This window comes from Polypterus senegalus, chromosome 3 (genome assembly GCF_016835505.1).
Source record: "Polypterus senegalus isolate Bchr_013 chromosome 3, ASM1683550v1, whole genome shotgun sequence".
Classification (NCBI taxonomy): Eukaryota; Metazoa; Chordata; class Cladistia; order Polypteriformes; family Polypteridae; genus Polypterus; species Polypterus senegalus.
Genome location: NC_053156.1, coordinates 134287210 through 134307440, shown reverse-complemented (window position 1 = coordinate 134307440; position 20231 = coordinate 134287210). Strand labels below are relative to the sequence as shown.

Below are 20231 nucleotides of genomic sequence, written 5' to 3'. Positions count from 1 at the left end.
TTAAAGCAACAACAAGTTGAATTTCAAAGAAAACACAATTCGGTCAGGTGTATATTTATGATCACAGGGAAGCGATCACAACGTGAGCAGCAGAGACAAGAAGTGGCAAAAAGGACAGTGGCTGTACAGGCTTTAAAAAGATCGAAGGGCAGCGCAACAGCAGCCCACCCCACAACGTGAGCAGCATTATACGTCCTGCGAGACAGAATTTAACCACACCCAGGGCCGGAAATAAAGGACAAGTATTGTTTTACAACGTCACGCGAGACCAGGCAGTGAGCCATCATTTAAAACAAGTCCACAGATATCTAACCTAACAGTTGTTGGATAGCTTGTGACATACAAGCATCATGGGCTCCCAGCTCTTAAAACAACGACATGCGAAAAGCAGGTGAGGCAGCTCGCAAGTAGCAAAAAGACAGCAAATGATCCAAAGGCATATCCTTAGCATGCATTCAAACGCTCTACCCCCAATCACAACACGAGCAGCATTATATGTCTGGCAAGAAAGAGATGTAACCATGCACGGGGCCGGAAATAAAGGACAAGTATTGTTTTTACAAAAGTTTTTAAAGTAAAAGTGAAAATAATGCATATGTAACAATTCCCAAGAAAATAACAATCTCTTTAAATTGTATATTGCCTGCCTAAGGTAAAGTCATCCCTGATGGAAGTTCACATGAATCATGGGAAAGGGGGTCCTTTCATCGGATTAGCGCTACTTCAGATGTGGAATGGCAAAATGGGGGAGGCAGCTTGATGAATGAGGTCTCCAGGACATAAAACAAATCCAAATCATATTATGTGATATTATCTAATGTGAAATTGTACTCCGTACTTCTAGAATTTTTATTTTTATACTGTATTGAGGATTTATTCTGTTCTATTCATTGTACTGTATTGTATTGTCCCCCTTCTTTTTGACACCAACTGCACACCAACCTACCTGGAAAGGGGTCTCTCATTGAACTGCCTTTCCCAAGGTTTCTTCGATTTTTTCCCTACAAGGGTTTTTTTTGGGGAGTTTTTTCTGGTCTTCTTAGGGGGTCAAGGCTGGGGAGCTGGCAGGAGGGAGGGCCTGTTAAAGCCCATTGCGACACTTCTTGTGTGATTTTGGGCTATACAAAAAATAAATTGTATTGTATTGTATATCCGGTAAACCAAACACGGGGGTGGGAAAGCGAAGCGAGCAGGGGGCGGAGCCCCCTAATCTTAAAAAAGATTAAAAAGTGGCAAAATGAGACATAAATGATACAGCCAAGTAAAAATCACCTTTATTTAGCATATGGTACTATGCATATATCAATTTGAAGAGACTTAGAAGTGTGGCATCATCATTTTATAGAAGCAATCTGAATTCAACCATTTTTCTTCCAGAAAAAGAAACGATGATATCTATTGACAAAACAGGCCTGGAAATTAGTTTAAGAGTGTATCAGCATTCCAGTTCTATAAGTGTGATAATAAATGTGATAGTACTTGACAAGAATAACAAAAAAACATTAAGGTATAACTATCCTCAAGATGTAAATAGACATTTAAGTGTCTTATTTTTATCCCGCTGCATCTCTACTTTAGTTTTGTTTCGTGTTTTTTACTTGTCAATAGCTTTTACCTGTTTACATATATCTATTCTGTATATAAAAATATTTAATATATCTATTTTTATTCATACCATTTATCAGTACTACTTATCAGTATTCACACCCACTGTACATAATCTTCCTTTTATATACTATTACCTGTAACTTCAAATATATAGATATATACTTTCATTTGTATGCAGCCTTATGGCACCTTACTGTTTATTGCACTTTAATATACTATTTGCACCTTAGTTTACTATTTGCACTTTCTGGTTAGATGTTAAACTGCATTTCGTTGCACCTGTACAATGACAATAAAGTTGAATCAAATGTAATCTAATTATTCTCTCACAATACAATACCAATATTCTGAAGTCTAATACCGAAATGTCCAATGGCGCTCTAAACTGGTTCCTTATTTAGGTCTCTGATCAGGTTGGCATTGCTTCATGGACCATAGGCGTGGCACTAAACATTAATTGAAGTAAGAGCATCAAACTGTTGAGATTACACTGAAGTGATGGCGGCCTGTTTTATGCTATTCAGGGTCAAGAAAAGCTGATGCTTATTCTGGAAGCACAGGGCATATGGCAAGAAACAACACTGACAGGAGGAATATACACAAAAATCTACCTACAACAAATATAAATTTAATGAAAAAGAGGACTATCAACACATATAGACAGCAGAATAAATATTCAGCCGGGTGTTAAATTAAAAGGAAAGAATAGAGCAAGCTATAAATAATTATGTGTGGGTCATTCCATGGAGATATACCAAGGTAGTGTGTTGCAGTAGTACAGAAAAGTTACACAAAGTTGTTACTTTTACTGTAGAGACCATGTTACATGAATAACTTTGAAATCCTAAAAATGATTACCCCTTCATAGATTCTTGTCCCTCCAAACTTTTAAAAAAAAAAATTCCAATTTTCATGTCTTATATATTTCGTGGGGCAAAATCTAGCACAAAAAAACATCCGATTTTTGTTTGTTGCCCCAAAAAATGTAAAGTTACTGAAATTCAATATCTAGACATCAATTTTGAGATTTAAAGAAAAGAATATCATTGATTTTAGAGGATTTGATACACAAAAAGGAAAGTTCATTTTAAGATGATGAAAACTTTTTTGAATTATTTAAATATCTTTATTGGTTCGGGAGATATTTTACATCTTTGAACTCGTGTGATTGCTAAAAATGGTGATGGCTGGTATCTTTGAAAGAAACAAGCAGGGAGCACAGTAGAGGAAACAATGTTTTAAATTATTTTTGGCCATCGATCAACCATGTAACTAAATAAACAAAGTTTCAATTTTTCAACTATTTTCAAAATTGAATGAATCTTCAATAAATGTGCAATTCATGACCACAATCAGTTCTGGCATAGAATACAAGGTACTTGCTACAAACACTTATAAAATACTATACACTTTTAACACTGATTTGGAACACTCAGTTTTCTTGTGTAAATCAGAGCTAATTTAACCTCATAACTTACCTGATTGGAGAATACATAAAACTAATACCATGGAATAAGTGATAGCTTTACTTTCAATAAAAATATTGATATAAGATTTAAATCAGTTACCATTACTTCATACTGTTTGCATACTCAATAATTAACAGAAAACAATCACCAACTCTAAGAAGTAAATGGGGCAAAGCTTTCACATCCACCTATCACTCTGATCCAGTAATTCAGTTAATGGCCATGGGGAGCTAGTGCCTATCCTTATACCATTGGTGACAAGCTAGAAATCAGCCTTGAGAGCACCAGGCTATCATAAGGCACTCATGCATACAACATCATTCACCTGTAATGAGTGATTGACAATTAATAGAATTATATCACATATCATATTATTTTATAATTTACATGATGGTTTAACTTTAAAGAGTGGGGATTAATTAATCTACAAATCTTTAACTTTTTATAAAAATACTTTGAGCAATATAAAACTCACATTATCTAATCTATAAAGTATGTGTTTTTGAGTGTGTCCAAAACGCAAACCATTAATCCTACCGTTGTCAAATTTTGCATATATCACCCATTTGTACAAGGGAAGCCCATAAACGATGCTTTCCTTCAACTAACATAAGTATGCAAAGCTACTCAACATGGGCAGCTTTGTCAGCAGAATTCTGGGTACTTGTGTATTAAACGAACGGCAGTTCCTACCCATTCTAGTGTTGGGCTCCGTGAAGGAGGTGCCACGGTTGCTTAATTTTTGGAGTTTAAATTATTAGACTGACCTACCCCAACCACAAATACTAACCTTAAAGTTAGTGGGGGTGGAGCATAGTTGCCTATAGGTCCCTAATGTTAATGTCCCCTTTGCATGCCTAATGTTAAAAATGGAAATCTGATTTGTGTCACAATAATGGAAAAGGGTACTAGCCATCCGTGCCATCCGTTTTAGTACACAAGTACCAAAATCTGGTTTGAATCTGTTATTTTTCCCCATGGGTGATCCACCAGCATTTCATTCCACTCTGGGTAATATTGGGTATGCATATTGGAATATAGCTATACAGAATCAAGATCCAGTCTAGAATTTCTTACATTTTTACAAATTAATACAAAAAGCAAGAAATATTGAAGAACACCTAATACAAGTAATAATTAAATGAACTTGAACAGCTCTAAAAGAACAAATGAATAACACTTTTTTGAAATCACAGACTTGTCGATGTAGTTGTGCAATCAGTATATACAAATATTTTAAAGTGGAAAATTTTATTTACATAAAATTGAACTATTATATTTTGGGTAATTATAAAGTGTTCATTTATGCTAAACAATGGGCTTTTAAAACTTTAAATTTTAGTTATTAAATATTAATATATTTTAATAACATTTTTCCACAAATATTTCTCTTCAGTGTGGTATGGTGGCACAGCAATAGCTGTATTACTGCCTCACAAGGAGGAGACAAGAGTTCACATTGCAGGTGCTCCCTACATGGAGTATGCTTGTTCTCCGCATGTCCATGTGGGTTTCCACTGGGTGCTATAGTTTCCTCCCACAGTCCAGACATGCACATTTGATACAGAAATTGTTCCTGCCTTGCACCCAATGTGTATGTGGAGGATCAAGCTTTTCCATGATACAGCTCTGGATATGCGGGTATAGACAGATATTTTTCTTCAATTTAATACAAAAAATAGTTTAACAAATACACAATAAAAATAAGTGTTCAATGGATTCGCAAATCCCTTAACAGAAAACACAGACAACGTGTATAACATCGAGGAATTTACATTGCGTTTAAGTAAAAGAGGACCAGAATTTTCTGACGTTTATGTTCAGTCTCTGTAGTAGCTTTAAACCATCTCCAGCATTCTTCTCGTGAATAAACAGTTCCCGCAAACTGAAGTGCATCCTTTGCCTTACTTTTGTCCTCATCATTGTACCTTTGCGCTACTTCGAAAGCAAACCTTTAGAGACTTTAACGTTATGTGTTTCAGAGCATATATATATATATATATCTTGCGAATATTAATAAGAAAAAATCGGTACTTATTTGGTACCTAACCACTGACGAGAAACGAAGCCGGTCAAAGACCGATAACTAAATACAGAATAAGATTCACGTGAATAATGGAAACAGCTAAAACCGGGGTTGTTCAGTTGTTAAATTTGACAGCTGGTAACAAACCACTCAATACTTCACAGTTTACGTGGCTCGCTAGTTTAAACTGTACAAAACGGTTAACTCTAAAATTCAGTTATACGTTTTAATTTGATTTGGACAAAAGTCTTCACAACTCACCCTACAGGTTTCTTGCAAATGGTAACGACAAAGTGTATGGTCCAAATCAAAACCGATAACATCGCATTCCGTGAGGGAGAAAACGTCACACATTTCAACTATTTAAATGTTAAAAAGTACACTCAGGCCAGTCTTCCCCTTCTGCCGGCACGCAGTTTTGCTTTCTCCCGGAATAAAAATTATATACGGTAATAGTGGTGCACCCGTGCAGCGCCACGTGGGTACAGGGTGGCGTGTTATTCACGTAGGCCGCTGTTTTTAAAACGAACAGATTCTCTGTCAATAGACACTGGAAGAATAGAACAGATGCGTGCTGGATTAAAATGAATACTGTATAGACACGCGATAAGTGCACTGGGTTTTGCAAAAGTATAGATTTTTTTGTCTGTATGCAAAAAACACCGTCTCTTAAACCGCAAGTGCTGCCGGGAACCTCTGGTACCGTATTTAACAGAAAATAATACTTAACAAAAAGTATTCTCATGCTTTGCATTGCCCCTGTTTAAAAAAAGGTTAGTGCGTATTATGAGGATTTAAATATTGTGGCATCGCGTTACCAAGGTGACAGGAGATCGTCCCTTAAGTTTTCACCGAGGTCAGTGTAAAGACATTGACACCATTAAAATAACCAGAGGCTCAAAACAAAAACAACTGCGAAGTAATAAAGAAAACTGTAACGCAGCCTAAAGCTCCAGCAAAAGCCATTTTTATCTGTGTCTCAAGTGTACAGTGCCTATATAGATCCGTCAGACTGGAAGACGGCAAAACACTACAAAACTCCTAATGCAAGGTCTGGTCAAGAAGAGCTTAATTCAGTGGCCGTTTCATTGCATTCATCCCTTCGGCGCTAAATGTGTTTTTATTGGTGAATTAGCGCTAAATGTGTTTTTAAGGATGAAAATTGCATTGAAGCAGCGTCGGTAAAAGTCGCGACACTTGCTTTTCCAAACGCACAACTTAGATTGTTAGATTTCCACATAATGGGTAACCCCGGGTCCAGTGATTAATTTGAATTGCAATACTTGCAGATAATGGTATGACATAGTGGCAGTAAGTTTCATAATTTTCCGTTATGCAAGAACTGTACATCCACCCACCTTAACAAATGTGTCTGGCCAGATGCAATGTCTCTGTCAACAGATGGCACATCACATTTGCATTTTGTTACTACAAATATTTTAGACGTGTCATTTGCTGGTTATTACTAAATGCATTACAAAATATATTCCACACGATGCACTGCAGAAATTAACGTTGAAGTCTATGTTGACTACTTAGAGTTCATCTTGTCTTAGATAGGTAGCACAACTAGTACAAGAATACATTCTCTTGCACTAATGTCTCTGAGAAGGCACAAGTATTCAGCCATTCATTATTCCATTGTCACACCTACTTAATCCAGTTTATAGTAATCTCCTGGACTGGAACCAGTCCCAGAAACACCTTGTTCAAAACATAAAACTGTCCATGATGTGGCATCAGTCTATCATGGGGAATGCACTCAGACTCACTCATATCAAGCCAATTTAGAGTCACAGACTAACCTTAAAATAAAATAAAATAATATACACAGATGTGGAGATAAAATGCAGACTCGCTTAGGCTAGAATTTAAATCCAGAATTCCTGCTGTGAGGTACCAGTTACAATAACCAATATGCTACTATGCCATCCATCATTAACCAATACCATACAAAATCGTAGACATCTGGGCTATGTGAGCAAAAAATTATATCTTTTATAAATGTGTGTAATTTCTGCTATTGTGCACATCATCACCACCACACTCAGCACAGGCACTTTTCCTTCACTGTTCAAATAGGCCCTTATTAACTCCTCTATTCATGAAGCCCACTGTGGACCCATCTCAAGTAGACAATTACCACTATGTAAGAGTGTCTCTCCTCTCATTTCTACCCAAAACACTGGAACGTGCTGTCTCTAACCATATATGTTCTTTTCTTCCACAGAACAGACTGCTTGATCCTAGTAAGTCAGAATTCAAGAACAGCCACTTCAGTGAGACAGCACAAGTCACCATTGTCAGCAACATGGCAGGCTAGAGCTACCACATGTCATTTGTACTCATTCAGCTAGATCTCTCTTCTGCCCTCAACACATTAAACCATCAGATCCTCCTTGTCACCCTCTTTGACCTTGGCATCACTGGGACTGCTCTTACATGGTCCGGGTCCAACCTCTTGGGTACATCCTACTGTGTATCCTGGAATGGAGAGATGTCAAGGGTGTATCAAGCATGCACTGGGATGCCCAGAGGATCAGTGTTGGGCACTCTCCACTTCTCTCTAGATACCTCCTAACTAGGTCCTATCATACAGTAACATGTTATTTCCTAGCAATGCTATGCTGTACCTATTGTTCCCTCCAGAGGACCACACTGAGTGAGCTGGAATCTCTGCATGTTTCAATGATATTGCAAAGTTGGTAAAGGAACACCTCCTCCAGCTCAAATTGGCTATCTATTCAGCACCCCATCTTTATTCAGTCTCTCTCACTATTGCTTACACTCGCCAAGTTGGTATAAAACTTTGGGGTAGTGATTGATGACCAGTTGTCCTTCAGGGACCATGTTGCAACAGTTTCCCAGTCTTTCACACTTAATCTACACAATATCTGCAAGACCATACCATATCTGACAGAATATGTAGCACAAATCCAAGTCTAAGCTTTGGTCCTGTCACATCTAGACTTCTGCAGGCAGGATTACTGACATGTGTCACCAGATGATGCCGCAGATGATTCAAAATGCAGTGGCATATCTGGTGTTCAATCAACCATGGCAGGCACATATCACACCTCTCTTCAGATCAGTACACTGGCTTCCTATAGCAGCACATATTAAGTTTAAATCCTTGATGCTTGCCTACAGCGTAGTCATTGGGTCTGCACCTATAGATATATTTAGAGACAGTTGTGAGGTCCTATGCTCCATCTTCACCACTTAGTTCTGTTGTTGAACAACATCTGCTGATGCCAGCTTTACTTCATATCAAATCACAGTCCACACTTTTTTTCATGTTTTGCTCCTGGCTGGTGGAACGAGCTGCCCATATCCATCCGAACAGCTGACTCCCTCAATGTTTTTTACCAGCATTTGATGACTCTCTTGTTTGGTGAATTTCTATGTAAGTGATAGCCGTTAGGCTTTACAATGTAGGAACTGTAACTTTTTTCTGAGCTCATCACTTGTAATGATCAATTTTGTATCCTTGTCCTGTAACACTTGTTTCCTAAACAGTCCCCAGACTGATATTCAATCAATTATGTTGACCTCCTTTGTAAGTCACTTTGGATAAAAACGTTTACTAAGCAAATAAATGTAAATGTAAGAAAATGGAAAATATTGTACACACAACCCTAATAAAAATTCATCACTAATGTTTTGATTGTAAAGCTCCACCCTGTACTTAGGAAAGTCTGTCATTTTACCACTTGTTGATGTAACTAATCACCTAAAATCCAAAAATGTAAATACTTCTCTGCCTATGGGTTTAGGAAATGTAAATGTATATGCAAATTAATACTACACCCAACATGAAATGATACAGTAATATAAAAGTTTCATCACTGACTGAACTGACAGCAGCAACTCAAACTGCTTCTGTGTGAAGTAGAAATTGACCATCTGGCAGAAAAAAAAACTAATTTTCCAGCATGATTTGTATCACAAACTAAATCCAGCTAAGGTAGATTTAAAGTTGTTTTTGCACAGTGCTAAAAACAAAAAAATAAAAAGACTGTCCTTTTGGGTTAAAACTTGGAATTATAAAATTCAAGGTTGCTGGTACATCTTCACCCTTTGGCTCACTATTTAGACCTAAGACAGTCACTTACACAGATCAGTGCTCCGGCTGCAAAAATAAATAAAGCTGTGTATTTTAACCAAAGTCAGGTTTTATACCTACAGTGGTTCATCCCTTCATTTAGAATCTATCTCAAGGATTTGACAGCTAATGGGACAGTGTGTTCACTGCACTGTAACAAACTTACATACGCTTGTATAATAATACACGTATTAAGACAGCGTTAAACAGAAAAAGGCACTATACAAAAGAAAGATTAGTTGTTCAGCTTCCCATGACCCAGAAAGGAATAGTATGTATTCAGGCCAACTTAAGTCATACAATAATTTGCACAAAGTCTTGGGAGGTCTTTTAATTAAACCAAAAAGGCAGCCAGTTATTCACTTTGGAAAGATCATTTATTTTGTTTTTATATTGGATCATGGGAAATGCCAGGTTTAATTACATAATATTTAAACTAGCTTACTATTAGAATATCTTGCTCACATGCTAGACAATAAGGTACTGCTTAAAATGTTAGCAAGGTTAGTCACGTTTGACAACTGGTCTCTACGGCCATCTTTCAGAGGGGTCGTTTTAAAAATAAGAAGGGCTGCAGTTTGGCCCTCCTTCCTTAAGACAGCTTTCAATCTGAATGCAGTTTCCTGAAATATTCTTTAGCCATAAGATACAGCATTGGTACAGAGTGCACCAGCTATTAAGATTAATTTTCTCCGTTCCATCATTAGACCACGAGCCTGCTTCAGACGTTTTATTGTAGTATATATTAGAATTAACTTAAACCCTCTTACACTTTGTGTTGAGTCTCTTGTAATTAAAGATAGGAAGACCTCAATTATTGTTTAAAAGTTGTTCATCTGTACTTTATAATATACTTTGTATCACTCCCACATGCAATGGATTATTAAATAATGTATCATCTGGCTTACATTGTCCCTGAATGCAAGAACGATTCTACTGTATAATAAAGAGAAAATGCTGAACAGACCTATTTGAACTTTCATATCACTATCTTAGACCGCGCAGTTATAGTACATCGCATTATTTTTTGTATGAAGTTCTTAAATGTCATGACAGTTTGCATTCTTTCACTATATAAATTAACAATATATTTTTGGGACACCTAAAACGTTTGTAGGTAGTAAGCATTAAGACAAAACTTGCGGTCCTGTTTACGCTTAAATGGTGCAGGTATCTTAATGGAATCGGGTGATGTCACATGTTCATAAAAGCACACTAACTGGTTAAGCGACCCACGGACTTATTCATTACCTATAAGACAAACACGCACTATTTAAACAAGGAGCGCAGTGCACACGAAGCAGGAAACAGAGATTTCAATCGGAATGAGGAAAAGCACCTTTATAAAATTCAGTCGCGATAAGAGGCGGTGGCAGCGCCATCATACCAGTGACTCGAGTGGCAGGAGTTTCGGGAACTCGAGGCGAAGGCGGGGATTTACAGGTGGCTTCAAGGCTTGGCTTCTGCTCTGCTTCTGGGCTTATCAACCTGCTGTGAGGATTTTGTTTAGGTCACTTTTATACTTATATCCCGTCTTGGAGAAAATGAACCGAGTACTTTATTGACACTTGTGTGGTTTAAGTTATACATTTCGATTGATCAGTTTTCTGAATTTCCAAGGAGTTCTCCAGTTCTTCTCCCAACAAGTCGTTATGGGCAATACAAGTTTACGTCAACGAGTATGTTGTGGAAGGCCCTGTCCTTGGCCTTTGAGACGAAGGGCGTATCAAGAGAGTAACGATGGTAAGAACTCCAATGTTCAAACTGTCAACACAATAACAAATATACCGCATGTGGATTCCAGCCGCTGCTATGTTGCGCTTTTTGATTACACGTCGAGAACCGCAGAAGACTTAAACTTCCAAACTGGAGACAAGTTAGAAGTCCTGGATAAGAGTTACGATGAGTGGTGGATGGCTAAGGCGCTGTCAGGCAGATCAAAGGGAAAACAGGGCTACATCCCCTCGAACTATGTGGTGCCTATGCACAGCATGGAGTCAGAGACGTAAGATCAAGAGTCTATTTATCTATCTGTCTGTCTATATATCTGAGTGGCATATAGTGCCTTTCACGTCTATCAATAATGCCTGCATAATGTTTAAACAAGTGATTTTTTTATATTTGTGTTGTGTATTTCTGTGTATGTGATTTATACGAGTACTGTACACACACTCACATATGTGTGCAGTGTATATCAGTATAAGAAGTTTAGAGAGACTAAGAGAATAGTTAACTCCCTGTCTTTCTGGTTTTTAAGAAATGTCTCAGTTTTTTTTTCCCCCAGAATTCCAGATTTTCTGCTTTATCTCAAAAACATGCAGTAGCACTTCATCTAATGCTGGCCCCTACCAGGCGTCTAAAGCTGCTAGGATAGACAACAGCTTCCCATGACTGTAAGCTATATAAGCAGGTCAGAAAATAAACTAATAGATGGATGTTATTCATAATTAAATAGAAATACAGTTATATGAACAACCTTTATATGGATGGGGAAAATAGGAAGAAGTTATGTTCCCACTGAAAAATGAAAGAAAACATGTTACCTGTTGATCCTACATTAGATTTGTTTCACTGATATGCTGTACAGTATATATACACATAAATATAAATATACAGTATATATATACAGTATTATCTATAAAGCGCAATCTCTGTTTGTTCGTTTATACACAGCTTTGTTGTTCAAGCCACAGACTTGAAGTTTCATACACAGGCACTTTTCACCAGTCAGATTTCTTACATTCTGTATAACTTTCAACCTGGGCATGGCTTGGGGTGAGGGCAAATGGCAAGAAATACTACAGTGTGATCTTTCAGTAGAGAAATGGCACCACATTGATCATGATGGCGGTTTCATGGGTAGTCTTGCCTTTGAACCAGGAAATCCTGGTTTGATTTATGCAAATAGGATTTTTTTTGCTCCAGAAGGAAAAGCCAACAGTATTGTATACGAAGAAGCAATATAAGATTATATAGTAAATGTGACAAGTTTAAGAGTAATATATATATTATATATACATTAAACTTTAAAGGAGTTTTTGTTTTCCTCTCATCCTTTGGCATCTGGCCATAGTTCAGCATTTAATTAATGAATTGATATTGCTGGATTCCATTTATGTTATTCAGTTTCAACTACTTGTTTTTCCGTGTGTTTAAACTAATTTACTAATTCAGTATTTACTCATTTGTAAAATGAATACTTAGGTTAAACTTAAGGACTTGTCACAGCACTGTGCGCCTGCATTCAGTTAAGAGCGCTATACAAAAAACATACTGTACTGAATTGAATATAATTTTAAATACATTTTACCTTTATACTTTCTCACCTGGGTAATGCAAACCCACATATCCAATTTATGGTCGAAGAGGTCTACAGTCAATGGTGACAGCACTGGGCACAAAACAAGAAATAACCCTGAATTGGGTGGTAGTCCATCTCGTGACAGCCTGTACATACAGTACATTATACCATGTCGTACCATTTTCTAAACTTTCTTGATCCTGAGCAGAGTCGTGGGATACAGTACATCATGTACAATATAATGTTGGGAGACTTTTTGTGTAATTCATTTTTAGTGATTGTTACAGTAATTTACAGAAAAACACAATAGTAGAGAGTTGTGGTGAATTTTAATTAATAAAACAGCCTGTATTTTATAGCACATGTTGCAGTATATGCCACTCCAAAGTGTTTACAATACAAAAAAGCGGCATAACTCAAGCAAAGAAATCAAAGTGTACCTTAAAAATCAATAGGGAAACAAAGACACAAAGTAAGATTAATGCAAATTATTTTCCTCTCATGGAAGTTTTCCATGTTCAACTAGAAACTAGAAATCTGGCAATTTTGAGACAAGTAAGTCCACAGGATAGAACTGTACTAGGAGTTTGAAAGAACTTATAATTTTAGATGTAATTTAATTTATATTAATCTTCTCCATACCTAGGTATTTTCACTCCCACGTGTAGCTCTATAATGTGCTCAGTTTTGTTTTTTGGGGGGCTTAATGTGTATTGGCACATATCTACTCATGACAGCAGTATATTTATTGACTTGTCAATTAACAGTATATACTGGGATGTAATGTACTTTTTCCCATTCTGACTGTGGTAGGTTTCAGAATATATTTTCGGCAAAGTGGATTAACTTCACTACTGAATGATGCTAGTTCAGAGATGAGTATATTTGAAGAATTTGTCCATGATGCACTTGATTATTAAACAGAATTTAGATTTTATAATGAGCACTTACCGATTATTGCTTGATTCATTAGAACAAATTCTTGGGATAAACTGTAAATAAATGTTAGGTTGTGTGCATAAGTTAAACATTTTCTCCATGCTATTTTTCACATTAAGCATGTCTATATTGTTTTTTTTCTGCATCCGGTTCAAACCATATTATGCAATGAACTGACTCCAATCCAGAAAATATTTCTTTCTACTGTTAATTTACTTGTACTCTACATTTGATTACAATCTTCATTGATAAAAAAAAGTGTAATAAAGCTGTGGTTGGAATCCAAGTGTGAAATATAATTTAGAAACGGGCCAGAAGACAAGCCACCACCCATATTGGATACCAAACTGAACTTTAGGATTGATAACCTTAGCTCAAAGAAGCCATTCTCCCAAATTGAAGAAAAAAAAGAACTGTTTTCTTACTTTGAGAATAATGTCTATGTATAGAAGGTATCCTTTTTTTTTTAAAAAAAAAATGCTCCAGTTTTTCAATACTTCAGCCAGTGAGCCTTGTGAACAATTTGGAGAAAGTTTCATTTAGCACTTTCTTCTTTGTCACATCCTCTGTAACATCCTTCTGACAAAGAAACCGTTATACAAGTCTTACACTCTTAAGTTTAAATGTACAGGCATGTACATATCAATTTATAACTAAATGTGCTACGAAGTAATGAGGAGAGTTACCCTAAACAGAAGGGAGGCAGTGTGAGTAACCATTTTGAAATCATGTCCATCAGAAAAATGAATTCACAGTCTGGTGTAATTTCAAAAGCACGGCATATTAATAAGAATTTGATTTAACACAACATTTATCATACGTGTGTGGTTGATTTGAGTGTATTAAATGAACAAATAAACTTGAAAGTGACAATGTACTGATGGCCTGATCTTGAAACTATTTGAAGTTTTCAGTTTTCCAGGAAGGCTCATGTCTTTCTAGTCTTCTGAAAAGTAAAAAGCAACTGATGAAAACTGACCATTTATTGGACCAAGTAGGGGTGTGAAAATGATTGTTTAATTTATTTCATTGTCTGCACAGTAAAAATGCTTTGTTCAATTTGAATAACTAAAACTGCAAGACATAAACATACTCATATGTACTTTACTATGAAGACAAACTGACTGACATGGGTGGCTAATAACACCATGCCATGAACTCCACCAGAGCATAGAATACAACATGATGTACTGCTAATACAAAGAAAAAGGACATTACTGGAAGCAGAAAAAAATAGTAATAATTTGTTTTTCCAGCAAGTCTAGAAATCTTCATATATTGCAGGGTGCAATAGGTTGTCAGACTGCTCAGCTGTTGCTTTTATGACTTTTGAGAAGACCGGCTCCTCTAAATTTTCTTACTGGACAGCTTGCTGTCTGTCCACTATAGAGCAGTCAGTCACATTGTGTTAGTGATCATCATGCAGAATTCTCTCAATGCTTATATTATGATTTTCCATAGGAAAGCAATGCTGAAATGAACATTCCTTTCATATTACAGGGAACGTCACTTTTCATCTTTGCTTATCTTATACTTTAACTGGAAAACTATGGAGCGTCTCATATTGGTCCACAGAAGGATTAGTTATATGATAATGATTTGCCTACAAAGGCATCTTTAGAACTAATTCAGCAGGTGTGCAAAATAAAATAGTGGTAAACTTAAAACTGCTACAGCCACCAAGCAATCCGACTTTGTGATTAGTGCTGGGGGCATTGCACCCATCATTTCTCCTAGATGTCCAAAGTCTACCTTTGGGCAGTGGTCCAGGGTAAATGCTGGGGATTACAACCTTGCTTGGCCAAAAACAGAATTTATATTTCCTTGGCTTTTCTACTCAAGGCTCTGCCTGCCCTCTCTGTGTGATCACTCTTTGATTCCATCAATGATTTACGATTTTGTAAAGACGTTAATCAACACCACCATTGTGCCACTTAGGTTCTCTTCTGTGCAGTCTGATATGGCAAAAAGCAAGTTTTCAGTGGGGCATCTTCTACAATAATTATAAATGTACTATGGAAAAAATACAGTTTAGTATCATGCTAACTTATGCATTGTCACAGATGAGCAACATCTTATTTCAAGATACTACAACATTCGTATTATAAGGCAGTTCACCAAAAGCCAAAACAAACAAAGGTCATTATTTCCCTAATTGCTACGCTGAACTAAATCAGGAATAATTAGAGAAATCTATGCAGTGAATGTGCATTCTTCTTTAATTTAATGAAAATATGTTTCATTTATTGGTAATCCTACTGTATTATATTTTTATATTCATGGTAAGGGCAGGAGTTCAAGAAAGACATACCTTATGCAGAAAATAACACTTTTCCACTCACTGCCATAAGATCCTATGATGCAACAGAGATGCTTTTGGTCTTCAAAATTTTGGTAGCCTGATGTTTGTGTTTTATAGTATTTGTACTCTAAATATTTTAGGTCTTATTTGGCTTGTTTATTCACACCTTTGTGCTGAATATTTTACTTTTCTTATATATAATTCTTTGTCTTGACTTTCATTTTTTCAAATTTTATTGTTTTTGTTACAAGTTTAGAGGACAATACAATGTAGTTGTTTCTTCTTTCTTATCTGAACCCAAACATAGATACAATTATATTGTTTTCTTTTTCTGGTAACTTTTATGACTGTTTTGTTGGTTTTCAAAAATATTGCAATCCACTTTTGTAACAGGGAAGTCATGCAATTAGGAAAACAGTCTTTTTATTGTACATAATATTCTTGCTTGTCTTCTTCGGCTTACCTTTTAGTTTAGTGCATCTAGTTATTTTTAATTATCCCATTTAATTTTCAGATATTGTATGTATATGCTGCACTATGTGTAATTTATAAATGTTACTTAAAGAATATTTGTCTGTGTTGAAAATGTACATTTTTGGCACTTACCATGTATGTTATGAAAATAATGTGGTATAGTGGGTCCACGGCTCAGATGAAAGGCCAGTTTTTAAATAGATAATGGCCACACTCGCGGCTTAAAGAGGGTGCATGGTAGTGTGGCCGGAGTGGTTCCTGGATGCTGAGTGAGGCGGGTGTTTCCTTGCTTATATGCACAGGTGAGGAATCGTCCGCATTCCGTAATTGAAGTCGGGAGCTGCTAATAGGCAAACCTGAGCCACGTCTCCGTAATATATAGAAGAAGCACGAGGCGGAAAGGGAGGGAAAAAAAATACAGAGACAAAAAAAATGAAAGGAGGTTAAGGGAGAACAAGGCAGCTGGAAGCGATGGAGCAGGTGTGTGTGTGTGAGAGAGAGAGAGAGAGAAAGAGCAAGCGCAGACTCACTGATGTTTGCAGGCAGGTGGAAGAGGCGAGCCCTAGCGGGGTGTTTGGCCGGCACCCAGGGGCCGATGGTAATGGCCGCTCTTGCTGAGTGCTTGGATGAAGCAGGAGTGACCAGGAGAAGGTTGGCTCACCGCATAAAGCCGAGAAGGCAGTGGGAGTCGGAGATTTGGAGTGGATCCACAGTGTGAGTACCCTGGCCATTGTTGGAAGCCAAGTCTTGGTCTGGCGGAAGGCTGAACTAAGCCAGGGAGGCCACCAGACCAGTGGAAGTAAGAGAACGTCAGCTGCAGTTAGGGTGACTCCCCTGGTGCATAGCCTGGATGGGAGAAGCAGGGGAGTCACCAGCAGAAAGAAGGCACTGAGCTTTGTTTTTAAAATGACTGCTTCCAGCCATTGTTTTTAACTGGATTTATTTATTAAATTTTAACCTCCACAGTTCACTTGTTTTAATGGATTATTTATTTAAGTACTGTTTGAGACACTGCACTATTTATTTGGACACTGTTTTTGGTTTGTTTTTAATAAAAGCACTTTTGCACTTTTTGCACCATCCCCTTGCTTCGTTGATGTCTTCACTGTCCAGCTTATCTGGTTACATTACTGATGGTGTGGGGTTCAAGATCTCCCAAACTGGAGACAGGAGCCTGGTGCAGAACCCACATCATCACAGATGTGCACAGTAAATTTGATCATAATATACTAAGCCTGATATGGAAGTCCATACAGGAAAAATGGTAGTAGTCCTCTGTCATATCTTCACTGTAAGGAAAGTGCTTACATTTAAAAATTGCTTTGCTCTAGGAATGATTGTGGTAGCTCATATACCCCAGAGGTCCAGAAGGAAGAGTTTTCAGCTATTTGCAGCATTACAATATTTCCCTCTTCATACTTTAAGGGCCCAAGAGAATCGTACAGAATTGATGAATACATAGGCTTTCATAAATCATCAGATTGCACTGAAAAGTTTAATCTGCTGTCTTTAGATCTTAAACTGCAAAAATAAACACAGTGTCTTTTTTTCTTTTGTCCATAATTTCAGTGGTGGGAGTTGAAGCCAGCCATTAGCCATATCAGTGACTAATGCTATGTACAGGTACACTTATAAAATAATCTATTCTTCCTTTTATTACATTATCTGCTATATTGTTAGGTAGTCAGCACATCATCAATTTGTATTCAGTTTGCATAGATAACACACACTCTGATTTTACCTGCAAATTTTAGTCCTTGGGAAAACATGTGTTCTTTAAACAATTATTTAAAGGATTGCAAAGCTGAGCAAAATATACGGTGATGTCCAAGGGGCTTCTTACAAGTATGAATGTGACAAAGCTTTCAAGAGACCAGATGGCAAATATTTAAATGAGATGTCATCATACATTTGAAGTGTGGACAAGAATGCAGATTGTTTTGGTTCGTCATTTTTTTTTTCTCTTCAGTGTGGCATGAAGTATTTAATAACTTTAATATTGTAAAAGGTAGGAGCTGTGCTGTTGAGTGAGACCGTAACATCTGTAATATAGTCAAAAAGATGATTATGTAAAGTTCTTACCTGTACATTCTGTTTATATGTTATTGATTTAGGGTACTTTCAATTGTTAGTTTGTTAATTTTATGTATTTTTTAGTAATCTTTTTAAACTGAGTATATAAAACCACAGCTTGGTCAGTAGTTTGAATTTTAGAGTGTTAATGCTTTGATTTGTATTTATCTTTGATCGTTGTTTACTTTTTTAGCCAGTTAATGAAAATATAATTCTTCAAGAAAATATTTACTTTATGCATATTGTACTCCATCCTTTTGGATTATATGAGGATGCTTTTCCAATCATTGGCTGATTTTTTATTTAGAACTCTCTAGAGAGCAGAAACTGATCAGATTCTACTAATGAATATGCATTTTTCATATGGAAATAGAACAGGTCACTGTGTACTCTTGAGAGTTTTACTGTGATTTTACTATAGTTTTGGCCCTGATTCTGTTCTGTCACAGTTGACCATAGCATCTCCTTGTCAGCTGGACCACAAACACACCTACTTTTTCAATGGCAACACCTTAAATAATGGATTGAAAATGTTTCAGTCACAACAAGCAACTGGCTACTCTTAGCCATACACATGCAATCATATTAACTATGGGCTATGTGCTAAAATGACATATGGTCCTTACTGTTTGTATGTTCTGTGACTGTTTTTTTGTACTGTGTTTAAACCGTAATACTGTCATTGGAATGGCACAGTAATGTGGAATTTCATAGTAAAACAAAGCTTGCATTAGGTTATAATTTATTCTTATCTGACAACTTTAATATGATGTCTAGGAGGCAATAATAATAATACATTTTATTTATATAACACCTTTCCCATCCTCAAGGCACTTACAGAATATAAGAAAGAACAGCAAGGTATACATTATATAGCATTGTACAAACCAAATAAATAAATAAAGAAGATTACGACAGTGTATTCAGAGAAAAAAAAGCCTAACAGACAACATAATTGATGGTCTAGCACACACACATACAGGTTACATGAGCATCTTGACAGAGACGTAAACTGAGAGAAGGGTAATAAAGTCAAGTAGAGCTAAAAGCCTTTATGAACAGATGAGTTTTGAGTTGTTTTTTATAAGAATTCATGGAGTGAGTTGATCTGATCAATTTTGGTAGGTCATTCCAGAGTCTGGGTGCTATACAGCTGAAGGCCATGTCACCCATGGAGTGTAGATTAGTGTGGGGCACAACAAGATTGCCGGAATCAAAGGACCTTAATGGGCGGGCAGGAACATAGTGATGGAGAAGGTCACTGATGCAGTTTGGCGCGAGGTTATTTAAGGCTTTGTAGGTTATTAGCAGGATTTTATATTTGATTCTGTAAGACACAGAGAGCCAGTGAAGACGGAGCAGGATGGGTGTGATGTTCTCGCTGCTGCTTGTTTGAGTAAGGACTCTTACAGCTGAGTTTTGAATAATCTGGAGCTGTGATATAAGATTAGAATGGGCACCTGCCAGCAGCGAGTTACAATAATCGATGCAGGATGTGATAAAAGCATGGACAAGTTTCTCAGCATTAGAAAAGGAGAGGAAGGAGCGAACACGGGATATGTTACGGAGGTAAAAGTAAGAAAGTTTCTTAATGTGATTTATGTGGGTGGAATAAGAGAGGGAGGAATCAAAAATGACACCAAGTTTCTTTGCAGTAGAGTCAGGTCTGATGAGATCACCGCAAAGATGGACTAGGAAGAGCTCATTTTTATTAAGTTGCATGTCTAAAAATATGTTTTTCCTTGTGTGCTTGTTTGTTTATAACTGTATTCATGGTTTAATGAACTCTATTTTCACTAATAACTAATAATAATAATAATAATAAAAGATGACTATGCTAAACAAGATTGTGATAATTAAAGTTTACACATTAAAAGCAAATGGAGATACTTTTTGCCTAGGTTTATCTATGGACTAGTAAAGCGCCTGTCCAT

At 36.7% G+C, this 20231-nt stretch overlaps 2 protein-coding genes across 2 annotated transcripts in view; one reads left to right on the top strand and one right to left on the bottom strand.

The window, feature by feature from the left end:
• Positions 1 to 5766, bottom strand: part of nt5dc1 (5'-nucleotidase domain containing 1) — a 344196-nt gene extending 338430 nt beyond the window's left edge. Inside the window, exon 1 of the mRNA XM_039747962.1 lies at positions 5365 to 5766. Within this exon, the coding sequence (XP_039603896.1) occupies positions 5365 to 5457 (93 nt within the window). The 5' untranslated portion in view covers positions 5458 to 5766. The remainder of the gene's footprint in view (positions 1 to 5364) is intronic.
• Positions 5767 to 10569: 4803 nt separating this feature from the next.
• frk (fyn-related Src family tyrosine kinase) overlaps positions 10570 to 20231 on the top strand; it is a 109472-nt gene continuing 99810 nt past the window's right edge. The window contains exon 1 of the mRNA XM_039747960.1: positions 10570 to 11213. Coding sequence (XP_039603894.1) covers positions 10861 to 11213 — 353 coding nt within the window. The 5' untranslated portion in view covers positions 10570 to 10860. The remainder of the gene's footprint in view (positions 11214 to 20231) is intronic.